Raw genomic sequence first — 26048 nt, 5'->3', positions numbered from 1 at the left:
TAGCCCTGGCTATGTAATCATCAGAAAATGTGAACTGAACACATTATCTGGTTCCAATATTATTATATATTTTTAGGAACTTGCTTTTAGGGGATCTCCTTTACAATGCTATTTCAGAAAACAGAAGTGTAAATGGGGAGATGTAACGTTAGCTCTATTGTGGCAAATGACTGTAGTAATGATTATTATTCACCCACATAGTACAGAATTTGCATGTGTAAATATGGTTAAACGAGCGCTGACTGACATACTTCTTCTAGGTCAGCACTTGTAGCACAAGCAGATCATCTGCCCATGTAAACCGATCCTAAGAATTGCTCGTTTTAAGTCATCCACTGTGAAGACAAGAATTTGTACATTGTTTTTTTGCTGTAACTTGTGTATGGGCTTTGCTGCAGACTGCAATTGATAAAGCGAGTTTTATTGTTTCGACAGCATGAAAAGTGCTGTGTGCTGCACTATTCTTGTAGTAAAAACTGACAGAAACTCCACCAGAATGCCATATACAGTACACAGAGCCGAGAAAAGACCTCTTAAGAAACTATTTTGAGAAGATCAGACACTGCAGTTTTCTACTAAAATATCAAAGGATGGATTTGCAAAGACTGTACTTACTGACAAATATTTTGGGAAATAATGAGGAGACAAGTAAACCTACTGCCAAGCCTGAGTTACTGACTAATGCTTGACATTAGATTCAACATCCATCTTCTGGCTGTCTAGCTTTAAACATTTGCTATACTGTATGCATGAATCTAAAGATCTAGTTTCATAGATGTTCATAATGGGGAGGAAAAGAATTTTTTTTTTATAAAAAGAGACGGGTCCATCGTTTACAACTTTGTCATGTACTAGATACCACATTCTCTGCTGATTCGTTTCTAGATATATGTTAAAGTGCTATATTTTTCTTCTACAGAACTGTAAATTCCTTGTACAGACATATAATTAAATATTTATCTGTAGTCACCACTAGGGTGAGCGGATTGCATATTATTTTAATATCAAGGTTTAGTGCATAACTAGTATACAGAAAGCTCCCTCTAATGGGTCCTGTATGCAGACAGAATTTTATCATTTAGATGTTAAAGGCTTTAATATGGAAAAAAAATATTTTTACATGTTTTAGTGGTTATGTTGAGTTTAAAAATCTGTACTAAGTTTCAGGCTGCAATCTTCATTCCTTCATCATTTTCCACACTCTGATCTGTGGTTTATATTTTCCTACTCTTCATACCAGGAATGATAAACATAAGTAGAAATATATGCATTTAACAGTGGCAATGTGCATTCTCACCCTTTAAATCTAGATTGCTGGCCCCTGTAGAGTGCTGAGTGACTGTTCTTCCATCAATTCTTAGAGTGTGTGCATTTCCTGGGTCTCTTGAGACAGCCACACTGTGCCATTGGTTATCATTCAATGGTCGCTCCGAATTGCCTTTCATCAAGGAAGGGCCATTCCCAAGATCGAAGACATAATGTATATACCTAGAGGATTAAAGATAGGCACACAGTTAAGTTTACACTGTGACAGTAAATGTTTTACATAAAGACATGAAGACATATGCAAGTTATTATACTTAAAGGCAATTTCAAATGCCAAAGTCATAGAATTATTTGGGAGTGCAAGTTTATAACTATCCTTGATACTCTCAAGAATGGAATGAACCTCGGAGGAGGCTTTTTGCATCAGTGGAGAATATGAGAAATCTAAAGCAGAGATAACACACTGGCCTGGTGACCCCCTAACACAAATTTAAAGACCATAAAACTTTTGCATCCCTTATTAGTGGACTAATTGAGTATTCACTCCTCTGCTCATCCTGTTCTGGTATTTTTTAAGTGCAAATTAACCACAGCATGTCTGTGCCATTTCATATGCATATGCTCTCCAAATTAATGTGTAATGATGACATCTATTTGCACTATCCCAAGGTGCATAACCTTATCATAACTCTTATCACTAGACTGACGCGATGTTCGCTATGAGAACATAAAAAGCTTGGAAAGATGGTTGATAACGTTTTTGCCGTCCGCAAGAATTTTCCTCCGTGAGCGAAAAATCACAGTCGCAGCTGACATGGGTTTGAATTGCGGAGTGCTGCGGATCGTCCGCACAGGAGACGTTTGTAGATTTCCTAATTCAAACCTGGTCATGCGCAGCCGGCCTCTTTGTCTCTCTCTTTCTATCTCTCTTTCTCTTTCCTTCTGTTTGTCTCTCTCTCTATCTTTCTATCTATCTCTCTCTATCTATGTCTTTATCTGTCTCTATCTATGTTTCTCTATCTATGTTTCTCTCTCTATGTTTCTTTCACTATGCCTCTCTTTCTATCTATGTCTCTCTATCCATGTCTCTCTCTCTATCTCTATTTATCTCTCTTCTTGCCATGTGTCTTTCGCCATGTATCTTCTCCCCTCACATTCAGCTTCACTGATTGCCATCTCTCTACCTCCCTCCACCCTGCAATGAGTGCCGTCTCTCTCCCTCCCTCTCTCCCAGACCCGTGCAGCTTCACTGTTTGCCTTGGCTTCCTATCAGTGTTGCTTAGCAAAACAACGGTTCACTCTCTTCGGCTGACACAACAGCGCTGCCATAGACATTAACTTTACACTCGGCCGACTGCTCACTGAAGCTACTAAACTCAAGTTTAATGATTTTACGGCAGTGGTGAGCATGTGTGTCATCTAATGACACCAAAATCAGCCACCAAAGTTAAAGCAAAGGGGTCAAACTGTTGTGCAAGAAACAGTTTGTAGGCTTGTAAGCTTGTCGGCTTATTTATATTAGATTTCTTCAAATCTTACAAACTGGTAGCGAAAACACATCAGATGACTGTCAGGGACATAAGTGTCCAGCAGCCATCCCAAGGACTATTGCTTGTCAAATAATAGAGGCAGAGCAGCAGGAGATCTCGCCCACCTCCATTCACAGTAAACAGGAGTCGTTCATAGATTGAGCAACTCCTGAGTGAGAAGCTCTTTCAGTAATCGTTTTGTTTCAGTGAGCTGAAACGGAACGACTAGAGACAACTGAGCTGTAGGGGGCTATTGGTACATGGGCTGCCAGCCGCCAGTGATTGCTTATTTGAGAAATTATTCAGGTGACCATCGTCCCATGTAAAGGTACTTTGAATGTCCTTAGGTGTGTTTTGTTCATTGATAGTTTGGTCTATCTTACAACTATCCCTGAAAAAGCCCCCTCACATTTCTTGAGACTCTCTAACTGTGCCCTAGACTTGGGAAACCCTGTTTTTCTGCCGGTATTTCTCAATGGCTGCTTTCTTATACTGTACTTTTTGTCTGTTACATTGCAATACAGTCAGAAATACATTTTATTTCACTTTTTTACTTGTAGCTGCTCTTTCGTATTTAAAAGTGCTTTAAAAATGGAAGTGTTAAATAGAAGATATTCATGCCAATGTATTTAAGGGAACTTCTCACCTTTCCCTTTTTCACATTTTGCAAGAGTTTTTATGATTGTATAAGACATTTTGTCATTTTCTATATTTTAAAATACCAAGGATAAAGCTTTGTACATTTGCATAGAAGAATGGATGCCTCATACTCCAGGGATCTGCCCAGAAGTCCTTTCCCTCTCCCTATATATATGTAGGGAGGATATTTTTGTAGGACTACCGGTAGATTCTGATTTAGGTCATGTAGTAAACATATTGTATATCACATAGTATATGTATTCACATTTGGCTTGTCACTAGAGATGGGCGAGCATACTTGGTAGGGCGATATACTCGAGAGAGCATTACATTTTTCGAGTACCTGCTGGCTCGTCCCTGAAGATTCGGGGGGGGGGGGGGGCGTGGGGGTGAGCGTGGGGTTGCAGAGGGGATCGGGAGGGAGAGAGGGATCTCTTTCACTCTACTCCCTGCTCCCCCTTGCTGCCTCGCGCCGCCCCCAGCCCTCGCGGCCCCCCGAATCGAAAAAGGCGATGCTCTCTCGAGTATATCGCCTTACCGAGTATGCTCACTCATCTCAACTTGTCACCTCTTTAGAGTCAATAACAAGTAACCAAAGCTACAACAAAGAAAGTGGGGCTGTGACAACTTCACATTGTCTTTCAGTGTTTTAAATATTATAGGTGTTATTAGAGGAAAGTCCATAAAGAGGCATTATATATCTCATCCGTCAAGGTTAAATTGAAGATCAAGGTAAACCAAATTAACAGAGGAATTATAATACTGATGTGCCTCCCTTAACATTTCTTTTTGCTCAACATATGACAACATATGACATGGGCTCCGATGTTAAAAATGTTTAACTATGATGGATGCCTCCAACAGATACCTTCTATCAGCCATCCATTACTCATAGGCTCCCATGTTTAAAAAAAAAAAAAGGACATATTTAAAGAGAACGTGTCACCTATATGTTTTACTAATTAAACCCAGATAGTGAAACATTTTCCATTTTTCTAATTTTGTTATTTTCTGATTGTAGATTTGTTTTCTTCTGTTGTCTGAACGTGACTATGTGGGCGGCCGTCTTACTTGAGGAGCTTTTAACAGCGTTTAGTAATTTCTTACAGAAGCCTCATGAGCCATTCACACAATGGGTGCTAACATACATTTTAATTTTTGTCTTTCCAGAAAATTACAGACAGCCAACATTTTTTATGAACATATAGGAAAATCCTAAAAAATAATTCAGATTATAAGTAATCATGTTGATAGGTCACATACTAATGTGAGCTCATTACCAGCATCTATGGTGAGCTGTAAAATGATGATCATTACAATCATAGTAACTTGCTCAAGTATGGGCAGTCCATTTTTACGGCCTGACCAAGAATTTCTGGATGGTTGGCACCCCTGCACAAAGGACCAGAGCTGACACATTTACTTGTCTGGGCATGCTCTATGACATGTGGAGATCGCTGTCCAGGAAGGGAAGTCAACAAGCTGTGATTATCAACAATTGTGAAAGGTGGATACTGTGTGTGGTTGCTAATTTGATTGTTTTCTGGACAGCTTATCCAAAAATCAAGGGCAGCTGACATTTTTATAGACACATTGGAAAATCATAGTCAATTATAAATGTTATGAATTATACCTGCTCACAGCCCAGCATTCACTGTGAACAATAAAATGATAATAATTACATAATCATAATAACAGGATAGGGGATAACTTGCTGATCAGTGGGAGTCTCACAGTGGAGATTTCCGTGGGTCTTAAGAACATGGGTCCCATATTCCCCTCTGCCTGTCACTGTAGGGTCTCTTCTCACACCACAGTGCCTAGCTGAGCATCAGTGGTCGATGCTCCACTAATCTCAATGAGGTAGATGGAGGTACCCAAACACATACCCCTCGGCTATTTCGACAGTCCAAGTAAAAATGAATGGGGCATCAGTGCACTTGCACAACCAGCGCTCTATTTAGTCTCCTCCCTACTGAGGGGGGTGCAGTAATCCTCGTGCTGAGGAGGACTAGAGACACGGGACTCCAGTTCTCAGGATCAGTAGAGGTCTCAGCAATGAGACCCCCAGCGATGAGCAAGTTGTCCCTATCCTGTGGCTAGGAGATACCTTGTGATTCTGGTAGGGCCCCTTTAAGAACAGTTGGCAACCCTGAGTCTGTGTTATCTATCTATATACTATATAAAGGTGTCACCTGTCAGTGTAATCCTGCCTGTGATGATAATAAGATGACGGCTAAAAGGTTTATTCTACAGAACAGTAAACATCAGACTATTATTAGAATTTGCTTACAGTGGAAATGGCACAGATTTTCACAGCAAGATTCATTGAATGCAATGCAGTCAGTGAATTATGCAGTGAAACCCACACCAAAATCCACACCATGATTCACGTGTGGATTTTGGGATGGATTTTTGCATGGATTTTCCCCGCAATCTGTGAATATACCCCAAGGTTTAGTGGTCAATGTGAAAAATGAATGATTTTAGGATTTACAAAAAAAAATTTGAAATAGTGACATCAAAAATGTAAAACAAACACCAAAAATTCTTTAAAAAATATGTTTATCAAATGTAACTTACCCAGGGTGATTCTCTCACTAGTAAACCCAAACACTCCTCAATAATTTTTTAATTTTTGTGTGGTTTTCTATGAATATTGATGTGGATGAAGTAGGTTAGCTAAAGCTTATTTTCAGGGGAGGGCTTATATTTCAAGCCTCTGCCGAATACTGGGGTAGGGCTTATTATTGGGGTAGGTCTCATTATCAGGGAAAAGCGGTAGGCAATGTCATAGGGCATTTCGGAATAAGTATGGTTATGGAAGTGTACAGACAAAATTCTGTATTCACAGATTGCTTAAAAAATGTGAGATAATCAGAAGTCTTTTGACTCAACAGAAGATGTGTGATCACATGGTGCACGATGTGAAAAGTTGATTTCTGACATTGCCAAAAAGACCTTCGCAACAAATTGTCATTCCTTATTCCAAAAAGCTGTTAAAATAGAGAAACAGCAGCCATATCATGCATTGGTTGTCCAAGATTTGGAGTATATTGTTAACTTCTTCAAAGTTTCAATATGGCAGGAGCTTGCTGCCATTACCAATGTCACATGTTTCAATACCCTCATTGGGGGTTTTTTTGCCTTCCTCTAGATCAAAAAGTGAAGGTGGCAACAGGCTGAATTAGATGGTCATTGTCTCCCTTCATACTATGTTTAAGTTACCTATCGAGAGAATAACCCTGTACAATAGGTCACTCACTAATGGCACAATCTCTTTAAACCTATACATGTTTTACTGGATGGAATGAGAATGTATTGATTTTCTATCCTGAGAAATTAGAGTTTTAATAAAATTCAAGCAAAGTTTTAAGGTTTGTCCCATTTTAGGATTTCACCCTAGGCGCCATCTTGAATGCCTGGCAGTCCCATTTAAGTGAATAGAGCACCATCCCTGTTGGATTTGTAAGTAGACTCTTTCTAATTTCTGGATTATCCTAACAATTGTTATTTTCTAATTTCCCCCTCTTTTTTTTATACAGGTACGCAAACTTGTGGAAAGCGTCTGAAGGAAATTAAACTAGTGCCAACTGGAATAAAAATCTAAATTCAGAGATATAATAATTACATGTTAATATGAGGGTTACTATGTTCAGATTAATATAAATCCTGCAAAGACACAATGTTAATATGGTTTTCCAACGTGACACTGAATTAATATGTCATACTTTATTACATGCCCTTAATGAAAGAGTGGGGAGAGAAGGAGCAGGAAGCTGATGTAAGTGAATGGCATTACCAGAAGCTGGCGATAAAAGAGCTCCAATGTAACACAGCATCAGCCTACTTTATGTATGCAAAGCTGCAAATTACAGAGACCTAAAAGCATTTCTAAAAGGAACAAGCAGAAAAAAATGTTTTTAAATTATACAGAAAATGATGGTTATAATTACTAAGTGCAGAGTAGGACATTCACATTCTGTATAATGCATCAGCCGCTTTGTTTTAGGATTGCACAGTGCTGTAATATACATGCTCTGCTGGAGCTTAATTCCCGGTGGAATTGCTCTCTAAATCTGCAGGAAATGTGCGGCAAGTATGTGACCTGTAATCTCTCAGTCGCCCACAGAAATCTCATCCAAAGTATGATCAATCCCAGATCTCAATATGTGACAACTAGAGGTGAGCGAGCATACTCGCTAAGGACAATTACTCCAGTGAGCATTGTCCTTAGCGAGTACCTGCCCGCTCGGAAGAAAAGATTCGGGTGCCGGCAGGGTGCGGGGAGCGGCGGGGGAGAGCGGGGGGAACGGAGGGGAGATCTCTCTCTCCCCCTGCCCCCTCCTCCCCCCCGCTCACTTCCGCAACTCATCGCTCACCCGCGCCGGCACCTGAATCTTTTCTTCCGAGCGGGCAGGTACTCGCTAAGGACAATGCTCGCTCAAGTAATTGTCCTGAGCGAGTATGCTCGCTCATCTCTACTGACAACCCCATCACCATCCGGTAGCAGTTGTCAGCATGCTACCCCATTCTGGCAACAGGGACTCTTGGCTAAGCAGAAATTCCTCCCAGACCGCATTAAAAAACCAAACATATTGCATTTGTGGCCGCACTCATGAACGTTAGGATTACAACATGACTTTTGTGCAGATCTATTAAAGTATCTAGAGCAGAGTTCATCTGTTTAGAACTGTATCTGATTCTTACTCGCAGCTCATCCTATGACTCAGATGTGATTTGAAATACATAAGTTCTGCTGTTGATACTTCTATGGATCTGCAGTAAACAGTATGTTATAATCTTGCTATCTATTAGTGCTGGAATGACTGCCTCATTCATGGATTTCATGCTTTCTAAGCTTACCTGTCTGAGTCACCACATTAATTGCACACTACAGTGGAGATGGCTTTGTTCTGTATCATTACAATACATTGGTTTTAGACTAGGCACTTTCTAGAACTCAAGCATTGAAATAGTATTTAGAGTTAGCTTAAATAAGCCCTGATCCTGTATTTATACATATTGTTTGATGCAACTATTTAACTGGTAGCAGTTGTGTTGTCCGACTAATGGCTCATGCTCCTTGTTGGCTCTATATTGTGGTGGTGGCAGTTGCCATGTGGTGCCACACTCGGGTGTGTTAGGGACCCACTAAAATGAGGTTGCCGTGAAGTGGCTAGTGGGCTTATACAGTTTGATCAAAATGTAATAAAGAATCTCATGTCCCTGTTTATAAATATTGCTGAGATGCAATAGATCAATGTATAATATGTGGATGTACAGTCCATGTCTTCTTATACAGTAATGATATCAATATTTTTAGGGAGATCAAGTACTTATTTGTACTGTATTTACATTGTACTTTAATGCAAGTCCTTCTGATCTCACTAACATTGTGATATGTACAGGATCAATCCGATAGTGGCCCGAACCTGGTATTGGAGAAATAGGAGTTTAACAAGTTGGCTATTACTAGAGATGAGCGAGTACCAAAATCCTCGGGTGCTCGTTACTCGGGACGAAATTATCGCGATGCTCGAGGGTTCGTTTCGAGTAACGAACCCCATTGAAGTCAATGGGCGACCCGAGCATTTTTGTATATCGCCGATGCTCGCTAAGGTTTTCATTTGTGAAAATCTGGGCAATTCAAGAAAGTGATGGGAACGACACAGCAACGGATAGGGCAGGCGAGGGACTACGTGTTGGGCTGCATCTCAAGTTCCCAGGTCCCACTATTAAGCCACAATAGTGGCAAGAGTGGACCCCCCCCCCCCTCCCAACAACTGTTACTTCTGAAAAACCCTCACTAGCAATGCATACCTTAGCTAAGCACCACACTACCTCCAACAAAGCACAATCACTTCCTGCATGACACTCCGCTGCCACTTCTCCTGGGTTACATGCTGTCCAACCCCCCCGCGCGCGCGCGCACGACGCAGTGTCCACAGCGCACACCAAAGTGTCCCTGCTCAGCTTTCAGCTGCACTCATGCCACACGCTGGCCTCATAGCCACACCACCCTCATGTCTATTTATAAGTGCGTCTGCCATGAGGAGGAACCGCAGGCACACACTGCAGAGGGTTGGCACGCCTAGGCAGCGACCCTCTTTAAAAGGGGTGGGGCGATAGCCCACAATGCTGTACAGAAGCAATGAGAAATATAATCCTGTGCCACCGCCATCAGGAGCTGCACACGTGGGCATAGCAATGGGGAACCTATGTGCCACACACTATTCATTCTGTCAAGGTGTTTGCATGCCCCAGTCAGACCGCGGTTTTTTATAAATAGTCACAGGCAGGTACAACTCCGCAATGGGAATTCTGTGTGCACCCACAGCATGGGTGGCTCCCTGGAACCCACCGGCTGTACATAAATGTATCCCATTGCAGTGCCCATCACAGCTGAGGTAACGTCCGATTAAATGCAGGTGGGCTTCGGCCCACACTGCATGCCCCAGTCACACTGGGGTTCTTTAGAAGTGGACACATGCAGTTACAACTCCCTGTGGACCCACAGCATGGGTGGGTGCCAGGAAGCCACCGGCGGTACATAAATATATCCCATTGCATTGTCCATCACAGCTGAGGTAATGTCATGTTAAATGCAGGTGGGCTTCGGCCCACACTGCATGCCCCAGTCAGACTGGGGTTCTTTAGAAGTGGACACATGCAGTTATAACTCCCTGTGGACCCACAGCATTGGTTGGTGCCAGGAAGCCACTGGCGGTACATAAATATATCCCATTGCATTGCCCATCACAGCTGAGGTAATGTCATGTTAAATGCAGGTGGGCTTCGGCCCACACTGCATGCCCCAGTCAGACTGGGGTTCTTTAGAAGTAGACACATGCAGTTACAACTCCCTGTGGACCCACAGCATGGGTGGCTCCCTGGAACCCACCGGCGGTACATAAATATATCCAATTGTAGTGCCCAGCACAGCTGATGTAACGTCAGCTTTAATGCAGGTGGGCAAAAAATTTAATGCAGGTGAAAGTTTCAACGCTTTAATGATCATTGAAACGTAAAAAAATTGTTTACAAAAATTATATGACTGAGCCTTGTGGGCCTAAGAAAAATTGCCCGTTCGGCGTGATTGCGTCAGGTTTCAGGAGGAGGAGGATGAATATTATACACAGATTGATGAAGGTAAAAGGTCCACGTTTTTGATGGTGATAGAGAACGATGCTTCCATCCGCGGGTGCAGCCTACGTATTGTTTAGGTATCGCTGCTGTCCGCTGGTGGAGAAGAGAAGTCTGGTGAAATCCAGGCTTTGTTCATCTTGATGAGTGTAAGCCTGTCAGCACTGTCGGTTGACAGGCGGGTACGCTTATCTGTGATGATTCCCCCAGCCACACTAAACACCCTCTCTGACAAGACGCTAGCCGCAGGACAAGCAAGCACCTCCAGGGCATACAGCGCGAGTTCAGGCCACGTGTCCAGCTTCGACACCCAGTAGTTGTAGGGGGCAGAGGCGTCACGGAGGACGGTTGTGCGATCGGCTACGTACTCCCTCACCATCCTTTTACAGTGCTCCAGCCGACTCAGCCTTGACTGGGGAGCGGTGACACAGTCTTGCTGGGGAGCCAGAAAGCTGTCAATGGCCTTAGAGAGTGTTCCCCTGCCTGTGCTGTACATGCTGCCTGATCTCTGCACCTCCCCTGCTACCTGGCCCTCGAAACTGCGCCTTCGGCCACTAGCGCTGTCGGATGGGAATTTTACCATCAGTTTGTCCGCCAGGGTCCTGTGGTATAGCATCACTCTCGAACCCCTTTCCTCTTCGGGTATGAGAGTGGAAAGGTTCTCCTTATACCGTGGGTCGAGCAGTGTGTACACCCAGTAATCCGTAGTGGCCAGAATGCGTGTAACGCGAGGGTCACGAGAAAGGCATCCTAACATGAAGTCAGCCATGTGTGCCAGGGTACCTGTACGCAACACATGGCTGTCCTCACTAGGAAGATCACTTTCAGGATCCTCCTCCTCCTCCTCCTCCGGCCATACACGCTGAAAGGATGACAGGCAAGCAGCATGGGTACCCTCAGCAGTGGGCCAAGCTGTCTCTTTCCCCTCCTTTTCATCCTCCTCATGCTCCTCCTCCTCCTCAACTTAGAGAGTGTTCCCCTGCCTGTGCTGTACATGCTGCCTGATCTCTGCACCTCCCCTGCTACCTGGCCCTCGAAACTGCGCCTTCGGCCACTAGCGCTGTCGGATGGGAATTTTACCATCAGTTTGTCCGCCAGGGTCCTGTGGTATAGCATCACTCTCGAACCCCTTTCCTCTTCGGGTATGAGAGTGGAAAGGTTCTCCTTATACCGTGGGTCGAGCAGTGTGTACACCCAGTAATCCGTAGTGGCCAGAATGCGTGTAACGCGAGGGTCACGAGAAAGGCATCCTAACATGAAGTCAGCCATGTGTGCCAGGGTACCTGTACGCAACACATGGCTGTCCTCACTAGGAAGATCACTTTCAGGATCCTCCTCCTCCTCCTCCTCCGGCCATACACGCTGAAAGGATGACAGGCAAGCAGCATGGGTACCCTCAGCAGTGGGCCAAGCTGTCTCTTTCCCCTCCTTTTCATCCTCCTCATGCTCCTCCTCCTCCTCAACGCGCTGAGATATAGACAGGAGGGTGCTCTGACTATCCAGCGACATACTGTCTTCCCCCGCCTCTGTTTCCGAGCGCAAAGCGTCTGCCTTTATGCTTTGCAGGGAACTTCTCAAGAGGCATAGCAGAGGAATGGTGACGCTAATGATTGCAGCATCGCCGCTCACCATCTGGGTAGACTCCTCAAAGTTTCCAAGGACCTGGCAGATGTCTGCCAACCAGGCCCACTCTTCTGTAAAGAATTGAGGAGGCTGACTTCCACTGCGCCGCCCATGTTGGAGTTGGTATTCCACTATAGCTCTACGCTGCTCATAGAGCCTGGCCAACATGTAGAGCGAAGAGTTCCACCGCGTGGGCACGTCGCACAGCAGTCGGTGCACTGGCAGATGAAACCGATGTTGCAGGGTGCGCAGGGCGGCAGCGTCCGTGTGGGACTTGCGGAAATGTGCGCTGACCCGGCGCACCTTTCCGAGCAGGTCTGACAAGCGTGGGTAGCTTTTCAGAAAGCGCTGAACCACCAAATTAAAGATGTGGGCCAGGCATGGCACGTGCGTGAGGCTGCCGAGCTGCAGAGTCGCCACCATGTTACGGCCGTTGTCACACACGACCATGCCCGGTTGGAGGCTCAGCTACGCAAGCCAGCGGTCGGTCTGCTCTGTCAGACCCTGCAGCAGTTCATGGGCCGTGTGCCTCTTCTCTCCTAAGCTGAGTAGTTTCAGCACGGCCTGCTGACGCTTGCCCACCGCTGTGCTGCCACGCCGCGCGACACCGACTGCTGGCGACGTGCTGCTGCTGACACATCTTGATTGCGAGACAGAGGTTGAGGAGGAGGAGGAGGGTGGTTTAGTGGAGGAAGCATACACCGCCGCAGATACCAGCACCGAGCTGGGGCCCGCAATTCTGGGGGTGGGTAGGACGTGAGCGGTCCCAGGCTCTGACTCTGTCCCAGCCTTCACTAAATTCACCCAATGTGCCGTCAGGGAGATATAGTGGCCCTGCCCGCCTGTGCTTGTCCACGTGTCCGTTGTTAAGTGGACCTTGGCAGTAACCGCGTTGGTGAGGGCACGTACAATGTTGCGGGAGACGTGGTCGTGCAGGGCTGGGATGGCACATCGGGAAAAGTAGTGGCGACTGGGAACTGAGTAGCGCGGGGCCGCCGCCACCATCATACCTTTGAAAGCCTCCGTTTCCACAACCCTATACGGCAGCATCTCCAGGCTGATAAATTTGGCTATGTGCACGTTTAACGCTTGAGCGTGCGGGTGTGTGGCGGCGTACTTGCGCTTGCGCTCCAACACTTGCGCTAGCGACAGCTGAACGGTGCGCTGAGAGACATTGGTGGATGGGGCCGAGCACAGCGGAGGTGAGGGTGTGGGTGCAGGCCAGGAGACGGTAGTGCCTGTGTCCTGAGAGGGGGGTTGGATCTCAGTGGCAGGTTGCGGCACAGGGGGAGAGGCAGCGGTGTAAACCGGAGGCGGTGAATGGCCTTCGTCCCACCTTGTGGGGTGCATGGCCATCATATGTCTGCGCATGCTGGTGGTGGTGAGGCTGGTGGTGGTGGCTCCCCGGCTGATCTTGGCGCGACAAAGGTTGCACACCACTGTTCGTCGGTCGTCTGCACTCGGGGGCGCTTTGGGAAACAGTTGGTGGATTATTCGGTCTGGCCCTGCCTCTACCCCTGGCCACCGCACTGCCTCTTCCAACCTGCCCTGCTGCTGCACTTGCCTCCTCCTCTGAAGACCTGTCCTCAGGAGGCGTAGCAAACCAAGTGGGGTCAGTCACCTCATCGCCCTGCTGCTCTTCCTCCGAATCCTCTGTGTGCTCCTCCCTCGGACTTACTCCAATTACTACTACCTGAGTGATAGACAACTGTGTCTCATCGTCATCGTCCTCCTCACCCACTGAAAGCTCTTGAGACAGTTGCCGGAAGTCCCCAGCCTCATCCCCCGGACCACGGGAACTTTCCAAAGGTTGGGCATCGGTCACGACAAACTCCTCCAGTGGGAGAGGAACTATTGCTGGCCATTCTGGGCAGGGGCCCGGGAACAGTTCCTGGGAGTCTGCCTGCTCCTCAGAATGTGTCATTGTAATGGAGTGAGGAGGCTGGGAGGAAGGAGGAGCAGCAGCCAGAGGATTCAGAGTTGCAGCAGTGGACGGCGCAGAACTCTGGGTGGTCGATAGATTGCTGGATGCACTTTCTGCCATCCACGACAGGACCTGCTCACACTGCTCATTTTCTAATAAAGGTCTACCGCGTGGACCCATTAATTGTGAGATGAATGTGGGGACGCCAGAAACTTGCCTCTCTCCTAATCCCGCAGCAGTCGGCTGCGATACACCTGGATCAGGAGCTCGGCCTGTGCCCACACCCTGACTTGGGCCTCCGTGTCCTCGGCCGCGTCCACGTCCTCTAGGCCTACCCCTACCTTTCAGCATGGTGTATTACCATAAGTGCAGAAACAGAACGCTGTAATTAAATGTGCCGCTTATTGGCCTGTGGTTGGAGGCTGACTTCGCTTACGGAACGCACAGCAGAGGCAGGAAAGAATTTTGCGCAAGCCTGCTGTAACACTTAGCTGGCTGCGTATGAATTAGGACAACTACCCCCAGCAGAGACCCAGTACACTTGTGGACAGGAATACAGCGGTGATGTAAGAGGCAACACAGAGGCAGGAAAGATTTTTGCGCAAGCCTGCTGTAACACTTAGCTGGCTGCGTATGAATTAGGACAACTACCCCCAGCAGAGACCCAGTACACTTGTGGACAGGAATACAGCGGTGATGTAAGAGGCAACACAGAGGCAGGAAAGAATTTTGCGCAAGCCTGCTGTAACACTTAGCTGGCTGCGTATGAATTAGGACAACTACCCCCAGCAGAGACCCAGCACACTTGTGGACAGGAATACAGCGGTGATGTAAGAGGCAACACAGAGGCAGGAAAGAATTTTGCGCAAGCCTGCTGTAACACTTAGCTGGCTGCGTATGAATTAGGACAACTACCCCCAGCGGAGACCCAGTACACTGAGGACGGTCACAAGCAGCCCAAATAGATTTTTTTCCCCAAATGTTTTTGGAAAGGCCCACTGCCTATATACACTAAATATGTCTTCTGTCCCTGCCTCACCACTACTGGCCCTGGACAATGTAAAATTACTGCAGGACGCAATGCTCTGCACGGCCGATATACAAAAAAAAAAAAAGTGCAACACTGCAAAAAGCAGCCTCCACACTACTGCACATGGTGAGATGTGGCCCTAAGAAGGACCGTTGGGGTTCTTGAAGCCTAAAATAACTCCTAACGCTCTCCCTATAGCAGCTCCGGCACCAGCAGCACTGTCCCTGAACTATGTCAGAATGCATCTGTGGCGAGCCGCGGGAGGGGCCGATTTATATACTCGGGTGACACCTGATCTCGCCAGCCACTCACTGCAGGGGGGTGGTATAGGGCTTGAACGTCGCAGGGGGAAGTTGTAATGCCTTCCCTGTCTTTCTATTGGCCAGAAAAGCGCGCTAACGTCTCAGAGATGAAAGTGAAAGTAACTCGAACATGCGTGGTGCTCGTTACGAGTAACGAGCATCTCAAACACGCTAATACTCGAACGAGTATCAAGCTCGGACGAGTACGTTCGCTCATCTCTAGCTATTACCTATCCTATCCTTTGTTTCTCTGAAAAATATATGTTCCTATCAACCCCTTATTTTACAATTTGGAGATAAATTCTTCAGATAATTGTCCTACATTCCATGTAAACATGGCCATTTAAAAAGGGTATTCAACAGAATAAGTTGGCGCTATACAAATAAAGATTATTATTATTATGGGCATTTAACCACTTTCAGGTATAGCTGATTTCAATTGGAATGAAGCCTTTGAGTGTAATAGAATGCTACACTTATATTAAAATCAATGGGAGCTATACCCCATGTAGCCCTTCCAGCTTCGACCCCAATGGGGATGAAGCTGTCAACAGCTGGCCCACTGCAATAAGTGTAGGGGCTAAGATCAAGTGATTGCCAGGTGACCCGAGTAGCGGACTCTTGGTTAAATTCCCCGAATACGTCTTTTAAAAAAGGTATTGTGTTACAGAATCTGGACAACCCCTTTTCTGAATGGGTATCTGCCGAAAGCTCCAACTTGTTACTGCTGGGGAAATTTGTGGCTAGCAGCACATTTTACATGGCACAAATTTCATCTGTAATACATAGTCCCACTGAGCTCTGTAGAGCAGGAGCCTCCCTCTGAAATACTGTATAGACATATGTGCTAGAGTTAATGGAACAAGTATGTAGCTCTTAAAAAACAATTTCTCATTACTTTAGTTAAAAGTATGATAATTTTTTGCTGCTTTTTCTGATTTTTAATCATTTGTCATAATTGATATATGAATGATTATTGCTTATATGCAGAGTGCGACTGGCCCACCAGAGTAACCCTAGTTCTGACACAATATGGGCTTCATTTGCTTGTACATTGGCATATTTACATAGCCTAAATATTAGGCAAAAGACTGTTACTGTGAACATAAAAGGCCCTTAAATAGGCAATGTAAATCCACCAATTGAGGAAGATGAAATCACCTGTGGCCAGGGTGTTGTCTTCATGGCAGTTCTGTAGCTACAGCTAGAACTATAAGGGCTTCTTAGTGCCTAGATTATACTACTTTAGATCTTATTTATATGGACCACTGTGATTAAGATTCGCAAATTCAAGTGTGACTGCAGTCAACCACAATACCCCCAAATGCTTGTGCAAGTACACTTTAAAGGATATTTGTCACATACTTTATGCGGTCTTCACCGAGGGCAGCATAAAGTAGTGACAGACGTGTTGATTCTAGCGGTTTATCACTTATGGGGTAATGTGCAGTGGTTTTGAAGAAGTTACAGCTTGTTTCTGTATTTTTCTGCAACTCTCAGCATGAGATGAGTCCAGTTTATCCACGAGGTCCTGCTAACCCCACACATCCACCATGACTACCAGTCTTCTATCTATAACACTGCATAGTGAGAAAACTGCCAATCAGGGAGGATGTGTGGGGCTGATAGGTCCTCCTCATGAATAAACTGGATTCATCTCTTCCCATGAGCTGCAGAAACATGATGTAAGTTCGTAAAAACCACTGTACTCAACCCTATATGATAGACCGCTAAAATCAGAATTTCTGTCACTATGTTATGCTGCCCTCAAAGAGAATAGCAGAAAGTACATTTTTAAATTTTGCTTCTTAATTCCTCTTTTTATCTCCAGTAGAACAAAATCTGGTTTAAAATGTAAACTATTCATTGGGTCCTTGATGCTTTTTCCATAATTTAATGCAATCACAGAGAACTAGCCTATACACACAAGTAGGAGATAGCCCCCACAAGCCACGATGGTACTAAATGCCGTTGTTGTTAGCTGTTTAGTCTTCACGACCCTCAGCGACCCTAAAGGCGAGCTCCCTCCATGTTTTTCGGTTTTGCACTGCTTCTTTCAATTGTGTGATAGCCATGCCAGTATCAGCTCTGACAGTATCAGCCATCATGTCCTTTGGTGGCCGGGTCTACTTTTGCCACTGATTTGTCCAAGCATTATAGATTTTCCTAGCGACTCTGCTCACATTACATAGCCAAAATCCGTAAGTCTGAGTCTGGTCATCTTGTCCTCCAGTGATATAGCGGATCTTATACGATTCAGGACTTCTCTGTTTGTTACTCTAGCATCCAGGCCATACGCAGCAGCTTTTACCAGCACCACAGCTCAAACGCATCAATCCTCCTTCTATCAGCTTTTTTCACAGTCCAGCTTTCACATCCATACATGGCTCTGGGGAAAACGATGGTTTGCACTATCCTGTGTTTAGTTGCTATATTAATATCTCTACTTTTCCAGATTTTGTCCATGTTTAGCATTGCGCTTTACCCCAAATGCTGGGGTTTTATCTCTGGCATAGATTCTCCAGCCTGGTCAATTTTTTAACCAAGGAAGATGAAGTCTCGCACGGATTCTATGGCCTTGTTGTCGATTTTGATGTGAATTTGGCCATTTTTTGCAGTTGTCATAATTTTAGTCTTCTTTAAAGTTAGAGGCCCATTTTTTAGCTTTTAGTTATTAGTAACCATATAAAAGATGAATCTGAAATTGAATCATGTATTGTTTAATGTTATCCTGTTGTGAGTTTTTATTCCTGTGTCTGTGTAATTAATCTCTCAGTCCGACGAGCTTTTTTATATGCAAATTTTTGTGCGCAGAGCGCAAACGCACAAAACAGTTGCGTGACTGAAGCGGGCGTCACACTGAAAAAAATACATTTGGCTGCATTTATGCGTACATAAAGTGCGCTGACCGCTATTCCCTGCTGCGGTTGTGACAGCTGCAGCAGGGGATTCCTTGGATGTGAAACCCCTGGATGCTGTTACATCCAGGGATTTCACCTTTGGTCAATGGGGCTGGTGGCGGCCCCATTGATATACAGAGAAGATCGCAATCCTCTGCCACAGCTGTCATTTCTTCATCTTCATGGGGAGTCCCCTTGTCGCTGGACACTGTGAGAGCATTGTCACATTGTCCAGTGATAAGGAGACTCCCTGCAGAGATGAAGAAATCCTCTGCCACAACTCCGCAATGCTATCCCATTGAATACAGAGGCTCCATTGAAAGCAATGGGCTGCTGGCAAGCCCTGCAGTGATTTTCGGGGAAGGGCTTTAAATATAAGGCCCTACCTGAAAATCATCCCTAAAATAGGTGAAAAATAAATAAAAATATATACTCACCTCTTCGCAGTTGCCGGGGCTCATTCGCTTCCAGCCAAGTCTTCTCCCTGCACTGCTCTAAAGTGCTTTCGCAGCCGGGGATTTAAAATCCCCGCCTGTTGAAAGGGCTGCCTCTGATTGTCTGAGCACTGTGACCAATCAGAGGCAGCTCTCAGCTGTCATTCAGTAGCAGTGCAGAGCAGTGCAGGGTGAAAACCCGGCTGGATGTGCCTGAGCCCCGACAGCTGCGGAGAGGTGAGTATATATTTTTATTTATTTTTTACATATTTTAGGGATGATTTTTCAGGGAAAGGCTTATATTTAAAGCCCTTCCCTGAAAATCAATGCAGGGCTTGCCAGCAGCCCATTGCTTTCAATGGGAGAACATTGCGCTCCTGTGCCACAGCTGTACCAGAGGATCGCGATCTTCACTATATGTTCTCAATGGGGTCGGCGCTGCTGCCGCCAGCCCCATTGCGCACAAGGTGTAGCCCCTGGATATGGCAGCATCCAGGGGTTTCACATCCAAAAAAGACGGATGCCGCAGTTACTTGCGTTTTAAAAACCGCTGCCCTATATTTACCACTGCGCATTTTTGTGCGCAGGTAAATATCGGGCATATGGCCGCTAACATTGAAAAGCATTGGTTCTTAATAGATGCGGATCGTAAACGCAAGTAACACGCGCACATAAAAAACGCCCGTCTGACTGAGCCATAAAGGAACTGCCCAACCATAGTTATCCTGTTGCTCACAGTGTCATTTACCTAAGAAGTGAAGAAAGTGTGAGACACAATTTGTGGCTCTTTTGACAATCATTTTACACTGCACACATGAAGAGTAGGATTTTTTATATACTGGCATCATAATGATTTCCATTCAATGTCTGTCTGTATTCAGACTGGGAGATTATCTGTATGATACTAAAGTAACACTGAAACACATAATAGCAATTAGGTAACCTATGTAACTAGGAGTTTGTCAGCAGGTAGTTATCAACACCATATGAAGAAAAATAGAAGTGGAGAGGAGCTGCTACCGTTAAAAAAAATGTTTCATACTTTATTGAATAAAAAGCATACAGCTCACAGGTCCACGCTGAACGCGTTTCAGCTACAGTTGGCTTTGTCAACAAAGTGCTGTTGACAAAGACTACTGTAGCCGAAACGCGTTCAGCGTGGACCTGTGAGCTGTATGCTTTTTATTCAATAAAGTATGAAAAATTTTTTTTAACCGTAGCAGCTCCTCTCCACTTCTATTTTTCTTTATATGGAATTTAGCCGTCTGCCGCCGGCTGTTTGAGGACGGAGCTCCCATTGAAATTCAGATCTTCCTGCAACATTGGAAGATACTGCTGGTGAGGTGAGCCCATATTTCTCTTTTTTGCTTATTCACAGTTATCAACACCAGCCTCCCTTCTAACCCAAGTGTGCAGTTTAGAATCATTTTAGCAATTGAGTTGGATGGAAAACATTTAGGCCACTGCAGACGGTCGGGTCAGATCCCGCTGCGAGAATTCTTACAGCGGGATGCTGACCCGTGCCCCTGCACAGCCCTGCAGCTCACCCGCTCCCGGCGTCTCCTCTCTGCGCTGTGTACCGGCTGACATTTCTGTGCGGGCCTCTGCGAGACCCGCACAGAAATAGGACATGCCACGATTTGTTTTCATGCAGACAAATCGTGGCCGTCTGCCTAGGATTGCGTTATCTAATGCAATCCTATGGCAGCGGGCATGGGCGGAAATTCTGCAGGAATTTCCGCCCGTGTGCAGGGTCCTTACTCTCCTTGATTTATTTCGACTTTCCATACATCTGACAGTCCTCATGTATTGGTATATTCAGCAAAAAAGCACCACATTTAATCTAAAGGGGAGGGCGGCTCCAGAATTATTAAATTATTTGTGACTTCTATACCTCGCAAGTAGATCAACATATTAAAAGTTTTATAAAAAATAATTTACTCTGACTCATTAAATATTTTGACTCCTCCCTCTTATATCTCTATATAATTTTTTATAGGACCATTCTGCAAAGGGGCATCCTCTTTGTTCAGAAGAAATAAGGCTGCTACACCAACGTAGAAGGGGGTTCTTTACTGCAAGAGCAGTGAGACTATGGAAGTCTCTGCCAGAGGGCTCAGTCACACAGGCGCCGATCCGCCCGTGTTTCTGGATGATAAAACGGCCGCACTGCAGGTCAAACGAATCTCCGCATGACCCGCTCCATTGCCAGCCATATGTTCTTTTTTCCGTCCGGTTCGGAGATTCGTCCGCACCTGCAGTGCGGCCGTTTTATCGTCCTGAAACACGGGCGGATCGGCGCCCGTGTGACTGAGTCCTGAGGATGTCGTGATAGCACATTTGCTAAAAGAGTTCATGAAGGGTCTGGACACCTTTCTTGACTGTAATGATATTATATGCACACAAGATTACTTCACAAGCATAATTGATCCACGAATTATTCAGATCGCCAGTTTTGGAGTCCGTAAGGACCTTTTTTTCCTAAATGAGGAAAATTTGGCTTCTATCTGATGTTTTTTTTTGCCTTCCTCTGGATCAACATTGCAGGAGAATAATAATAGGCTGAACTGGATGGACATATGTCTTTTTCAGCCTTACATACTGTGCTACGTGATGCAGCCTGTTATTGAGCTCTGCACCTAGACCATCTCTATACCGTATACTGTATTTCTATATGAAAACTTAAATGGACAATGAACACATGGAATGGAAAAAAACTAAGCTTTGCTTGGGATCTTACAACCCATCTTGAACTTCTTATGAAACACTGTATCTTTAATTGAATTAGAAATTTTCTGGGAGTTTGAAATATACTGTAAAATGTAAAACATTGTAAACATTTGCTGCTTAGTGCTGCCTTTTTATTATCAAATTCCATGCAGCAATGTGCATGGGTTAGATATAGAGTTGAGCGAACATACTCTGCCGAGCTTGATGCTCGTTCGAGTATTAGCGTACTCGATGGTGCTTGTTACTCGAACGAGCATCAAGCCGCATTCGACCCCGCCCCAGTTTTTGGCTCCTCCCCGCTGTGACGTGCCTGTTTTGGCCCCTCTCCGCCGCGACGCAGTGCACGTTATTGGCAAATTTTGTGTCTGGTAGGCAGGGGAGAGAGGGCTCCCACCCACGTGCCTTTTTTTCACGCATTATAGCTTGCTTTTTTTTCACGCGTTATAGCTTGCCTTTTTTTCACACGTTATAGCTTGCTTTTTTTCATGCGTTATAGCTTGCCTTTTTTTCACACGTTATAGCTTGCTTTTTTTCATGCGTTATAGCTTGCCTTTTTTTCAAGCGATTGTCAAAGGGACTTTCTAATGTTAAAAACGCTTTGCAAGTTGGTGCGTTTTTAACATTAGAAAGTCCCATTGACAATCGCGTGAAAAAAAAGCAGCAATAAAGCATGAAAAAAAGGCAAGCTATAACGCGTGAAAAAAACGCAAGTGTGAAGGAGCTTATATGGCATGAAAAAAAAGCAAGCTGTAACGCGTGAAAAACAGGCAAGTGGGTGGGAGCCCAGAGAGAGAGAGAGACAAACCTAGAGAAAAAAAAACAGTTCGACACCCGGCGTCCCACATACAAAAATGCTCAAGTCTCCCATTGTAGTCAATGGGGTTCGTTACTCGAGTAGAGCTCTCGAATTTTACAAAAAGCTCGACTCGAATAACGCGGACTCGAACTTGTATGCTCGCTCATCTCTAGTTAGATATAGTGTGAACAATACTCTGCTTTGGACATGTAAATAAATGCAACAGAAGCAAACATCTCTTAAGTCTAAGCATGTGGAGTTAACGAACATAAGAGAATAGAGCTTCAAGGTATATAGAATTTGGGAGAAACATTCTAAATAAAAAAAGGTATTAAGCAAAAATGTATTTTATAAATGGATTCAACATTTATAAAAGATATTTAATGTTCCTTGTACATTAGTATCAATTGGGAATGACATAACTGTTTAACATGGAGAGGGCAGGGATACTGAAGGCAAAAGCTGAGATAGAATCTATTGTGTATGGAAAGTTAGTATCACGATTACACATTCTGCAAAGCTCTTATTTAATTTCCCAAGAACAAACTGGCCATGAAATCTACAAAATTAGAGTATATAACGTATAACGTAAAATACATTGTGCACCGTATATGAAAAAAGAAATTATATACTATTATCTAAACTCAACTGAGTAAAACAGAAAGAAAGAAAGAATGCTCCCCGGGTGCAAATAGGAAAGGAAAGTGGAAAAAAATACATTTTTTTTTTGTAAATTTATTTAACAACTGAAGCCATTGTTGGTCTCTTCACAGATATTATTATAACAAAAGAGATTTATATTTAGAAGACTCTTGGAAACATATCCAATAATACCATGTCTTGACTTGTTATTTGTATAGTGCCAACCTCTTAAGCGCTCTTAGGTAATTTATTACGCCCAGCAAGCTTTTTACTGACCTCGGAAGGATGGAAGGCTGAGTCAACCTTAAAGGGGTTGTCCCGCGCCGAAACAGGTTTTTTTTTTTCAATAGCCCCCCCGTTCGGCGCAAGACAAACCCGGTGCAGGGGTTTAAAAAAAAAAAACGGATAGTACTAACCCGAATCCACGCGCTCCGGTGACTTCTTACTTACCTTGCGAAGATGGCCGCCGAGATCTTCACCCACGGTGGGCCGCAGGTCTTCTCCCATGGTGCACCATGGGCTCTGTGCGTTCCATTACCGATTCCAGCCTCCTGATTGGCTGGAATCGGCACACGTGACGGGGCGGAGCTACGAGGAGCAGCTCTCCGGCACGAGCGACCCCATTCAGAAGGGAGAAGACCGGACTGCGCAAGCGCGTCTAATCGGGCGATTAGACGCTGAAATTAGACGGCTCCATGGAGACGAGGACGCTAGCAACGGAACAGGTAAGTGAATAACTTCTGTATGGCTCATAATTAATGCACGATGTACATTACAAAGTACATTAATATGGCCATACAGAAGTGCTGAACCCCACTTGCTTTCGCGGGACAACCCCTTTAAGCCGACTACCTGAACCACGTGAGGATTGAACCTGCAACCTTCAGGTTCTTAGCGAGCTAGGATACTGCTGCCTTAACACTCTGACCTACACAAGGCCCTTGAGATATTTCTTGTAGTTAGCTTTAATAGAAGAAGTGAGATTCTCCATCATCATCATCTCCTGAGCCCTTTTAAACCACTGGTGTACAGCGAATAGATTAGTTTGTTTCCAAAGGGCTGGTATACAAGCCCTGAAAGCATTAATAGGGCTTGTTATAGAGGGGCATGTCATAGAGGTCGAGTAGTATAAAGGCAGGAGGGATTTCAGGAAGGAAAAATCTGTGAATTTAGAAGATATACGCCATACCTCTGTCCAAAAGTTTGCCAACAAAGGCCAGTCTTAGAATTTGTGTATTAGCATACCCTCCTCTCGCACGCATCTCCAATATATGGATGGGATAGAAGAAAATAAAGTATGTATTCTGGAAGGTAGTCTATACCAATAAGATAAAAACATGTATCTCGCCTCCTGTATATTACTAACAATAGATAATTTTTAAATCACTATATATACCCTAACATTCTGCTCTTCAGGATCTACCAGTCCTAAATCCCTCTCCCATTTAGAAAGAAAAGCTGGATCTGCTATATTTTTGTTAGATTGGTAATCTCTGTATTTCAGAGAGAGCATGTTGAATAATAATATTATTATCTAGACCCAGATATTTAACAGTTTTAAATATAAAGTCACAATTAACCCGATCAAACACTTTATCAGTGTCAATGAATGAAGAGGCATGGGGTCTTTGGTTTTGATGGCCTAGTAAATTAAATTGGTAACTCTAATAGTATTATCACATGCTTCCCTTAAAGGCATAAATCTCACCTGATCTCCATGAATGATCTCATTAACCCCTTAGTGAACAGGCCTGTTTGCACCTTAATGACCAGGCCAAATTTTGGTAATCTGACATGTGACACTTTAACATGGAATAACACCGCAAAGGTTTTGCATATCCAAGTGATTCTGACATTGTTTTTTCGCCACATGTTGTACTTCATTTAGGTGGTAAAAATAGACCAATAGAATTTGTGTATATCTCAAATATGTGCAAACATAATATAGAAATTTTTGATAAAATATATATTTCCATCTATTTACATTTGAAAAACGTTAGTTTTTTTTAACCATTTAGGAGACGTACAAATTTAACATTGATTAATAACATTTTGAGGAACACTTTGTTTTACTACACCGAGCCAAGATTGCAAAGGCTCATAGGTGTCAGAATTATAGATACCCCCACAAATGACTCCATTTTAAAAACTACACCCCTTAATGTATTCACTGAGGGGGGCCATGAGTATTTTGACCATACAGTTTGTTTTCAGGAATTAATGCAATTTAGAGGAGAAAAAAATAAATTTCATATTTTTGCAAATATGTCATGTTAAAGACAGGATTTTTTCTATAGTGCACATAAAAAAGAGGATTTGCACCCCCAAATGGATAACCCCATTCGTCCTGTGCTCAGAAACATACCCATTGTGGCCCTAATCTTCTTTCCGTACGTACAATGGGGCCCAAGCCGAAAGGAGCAGCTGGTGGCTTTCAGGACAGACATTTTGCTTGAAGGCGTTTTAGGCCCCATTGCCCACTTGTAGAGCCCTTGAGCGGCCAAAACGATGCAGACCCCAACATATGACCCCATTTTGAAAACTAGACCCCTTAACGAATTCATCTAGGGGTGTAGTGAATATTTTGATGCCACTGTTTTTGAATAAATCGAAGCAAAGCAGAAAGAAAAAAATTACGATTTTCATTTTTTTGGCAGTTGTGTCATTTTAAAAATAGTTTTTTTTCGTACAGTACACATATGAATGAAGACTTTCAACCCAAAATGAATAACCCCATTTGTGCTGTGTTCAGAGACAAACCCATTGTGGCCCTTATCTTCTGTCTGGATGCACAACGGGGCCCAAACTGAACTGAGCATCAAACTTTAACTGTCTTTTAACTTTTATGTGATCGCCATTATTCATTGAATAACGGCGATCACATGATCAGAGACCGCTCACTGTGGCCTTCAGTTACTGCTCCGAGCTCTCGGCTACCTTTAGCAGCCAGAAGCAAGGACATTTTAAATTTCCTGTGCCCTTCCCAGCTTCTGCCCTTACGTCCGCCATTTTGGCGATGGACGCATATGCCAAAGCTGGGGAAAGGTCGATGGCTAAGGATCCCATCTGGCGACATCGCCGGTGACC

At 44.4% G+C, this 26048-nt stretch overlaps 1 protein-coding gene across 10 annotated transcripts in view; it reads right to left on the bottom strand.

The window, feature by feature from the left end:
- NRXN2 (neurexin 2) overlaps positions 1-26048 on the bottom strand; it is a 693278-nt gene that overhangs the window by 444999 nt on the left and 222231 nt on the right. For all 10 annotated transcript variants that reach the window (XM_066582621.1, XM_066582619.1, XM_066582620.1 and 7 more), the window contains one exon: positions 1298-1488. In XM_066582621.1, coding sequence (XP_066438718.1) covers positions 1298-1488 — 191 coding nt within the window. The remainder of the gene's footprint in view (positions 1-1297; positions 1489-26048) is intronic.

Source organism: Eleutherodactylus coqui, chromosome 11, assembly GCF_035609145.1.
Source record: "Eleutherodactylus coqui strain aEleCoq1 chromosome 11, aEleCoq1.hap1, whole genome shotgun sequence".
Classification (NCBI taxonomy): Eukaryota; Metazoa; Chordata; class Amphibia; order Anura; family Eleutherodactylidae; genus Eleutherodactylus; species Eleutherodactylus coqui.
Note: the sequence above shows the minus strand (reverse complement) of the source record. Positions and strands in the feature narration are given on the sequence as shown.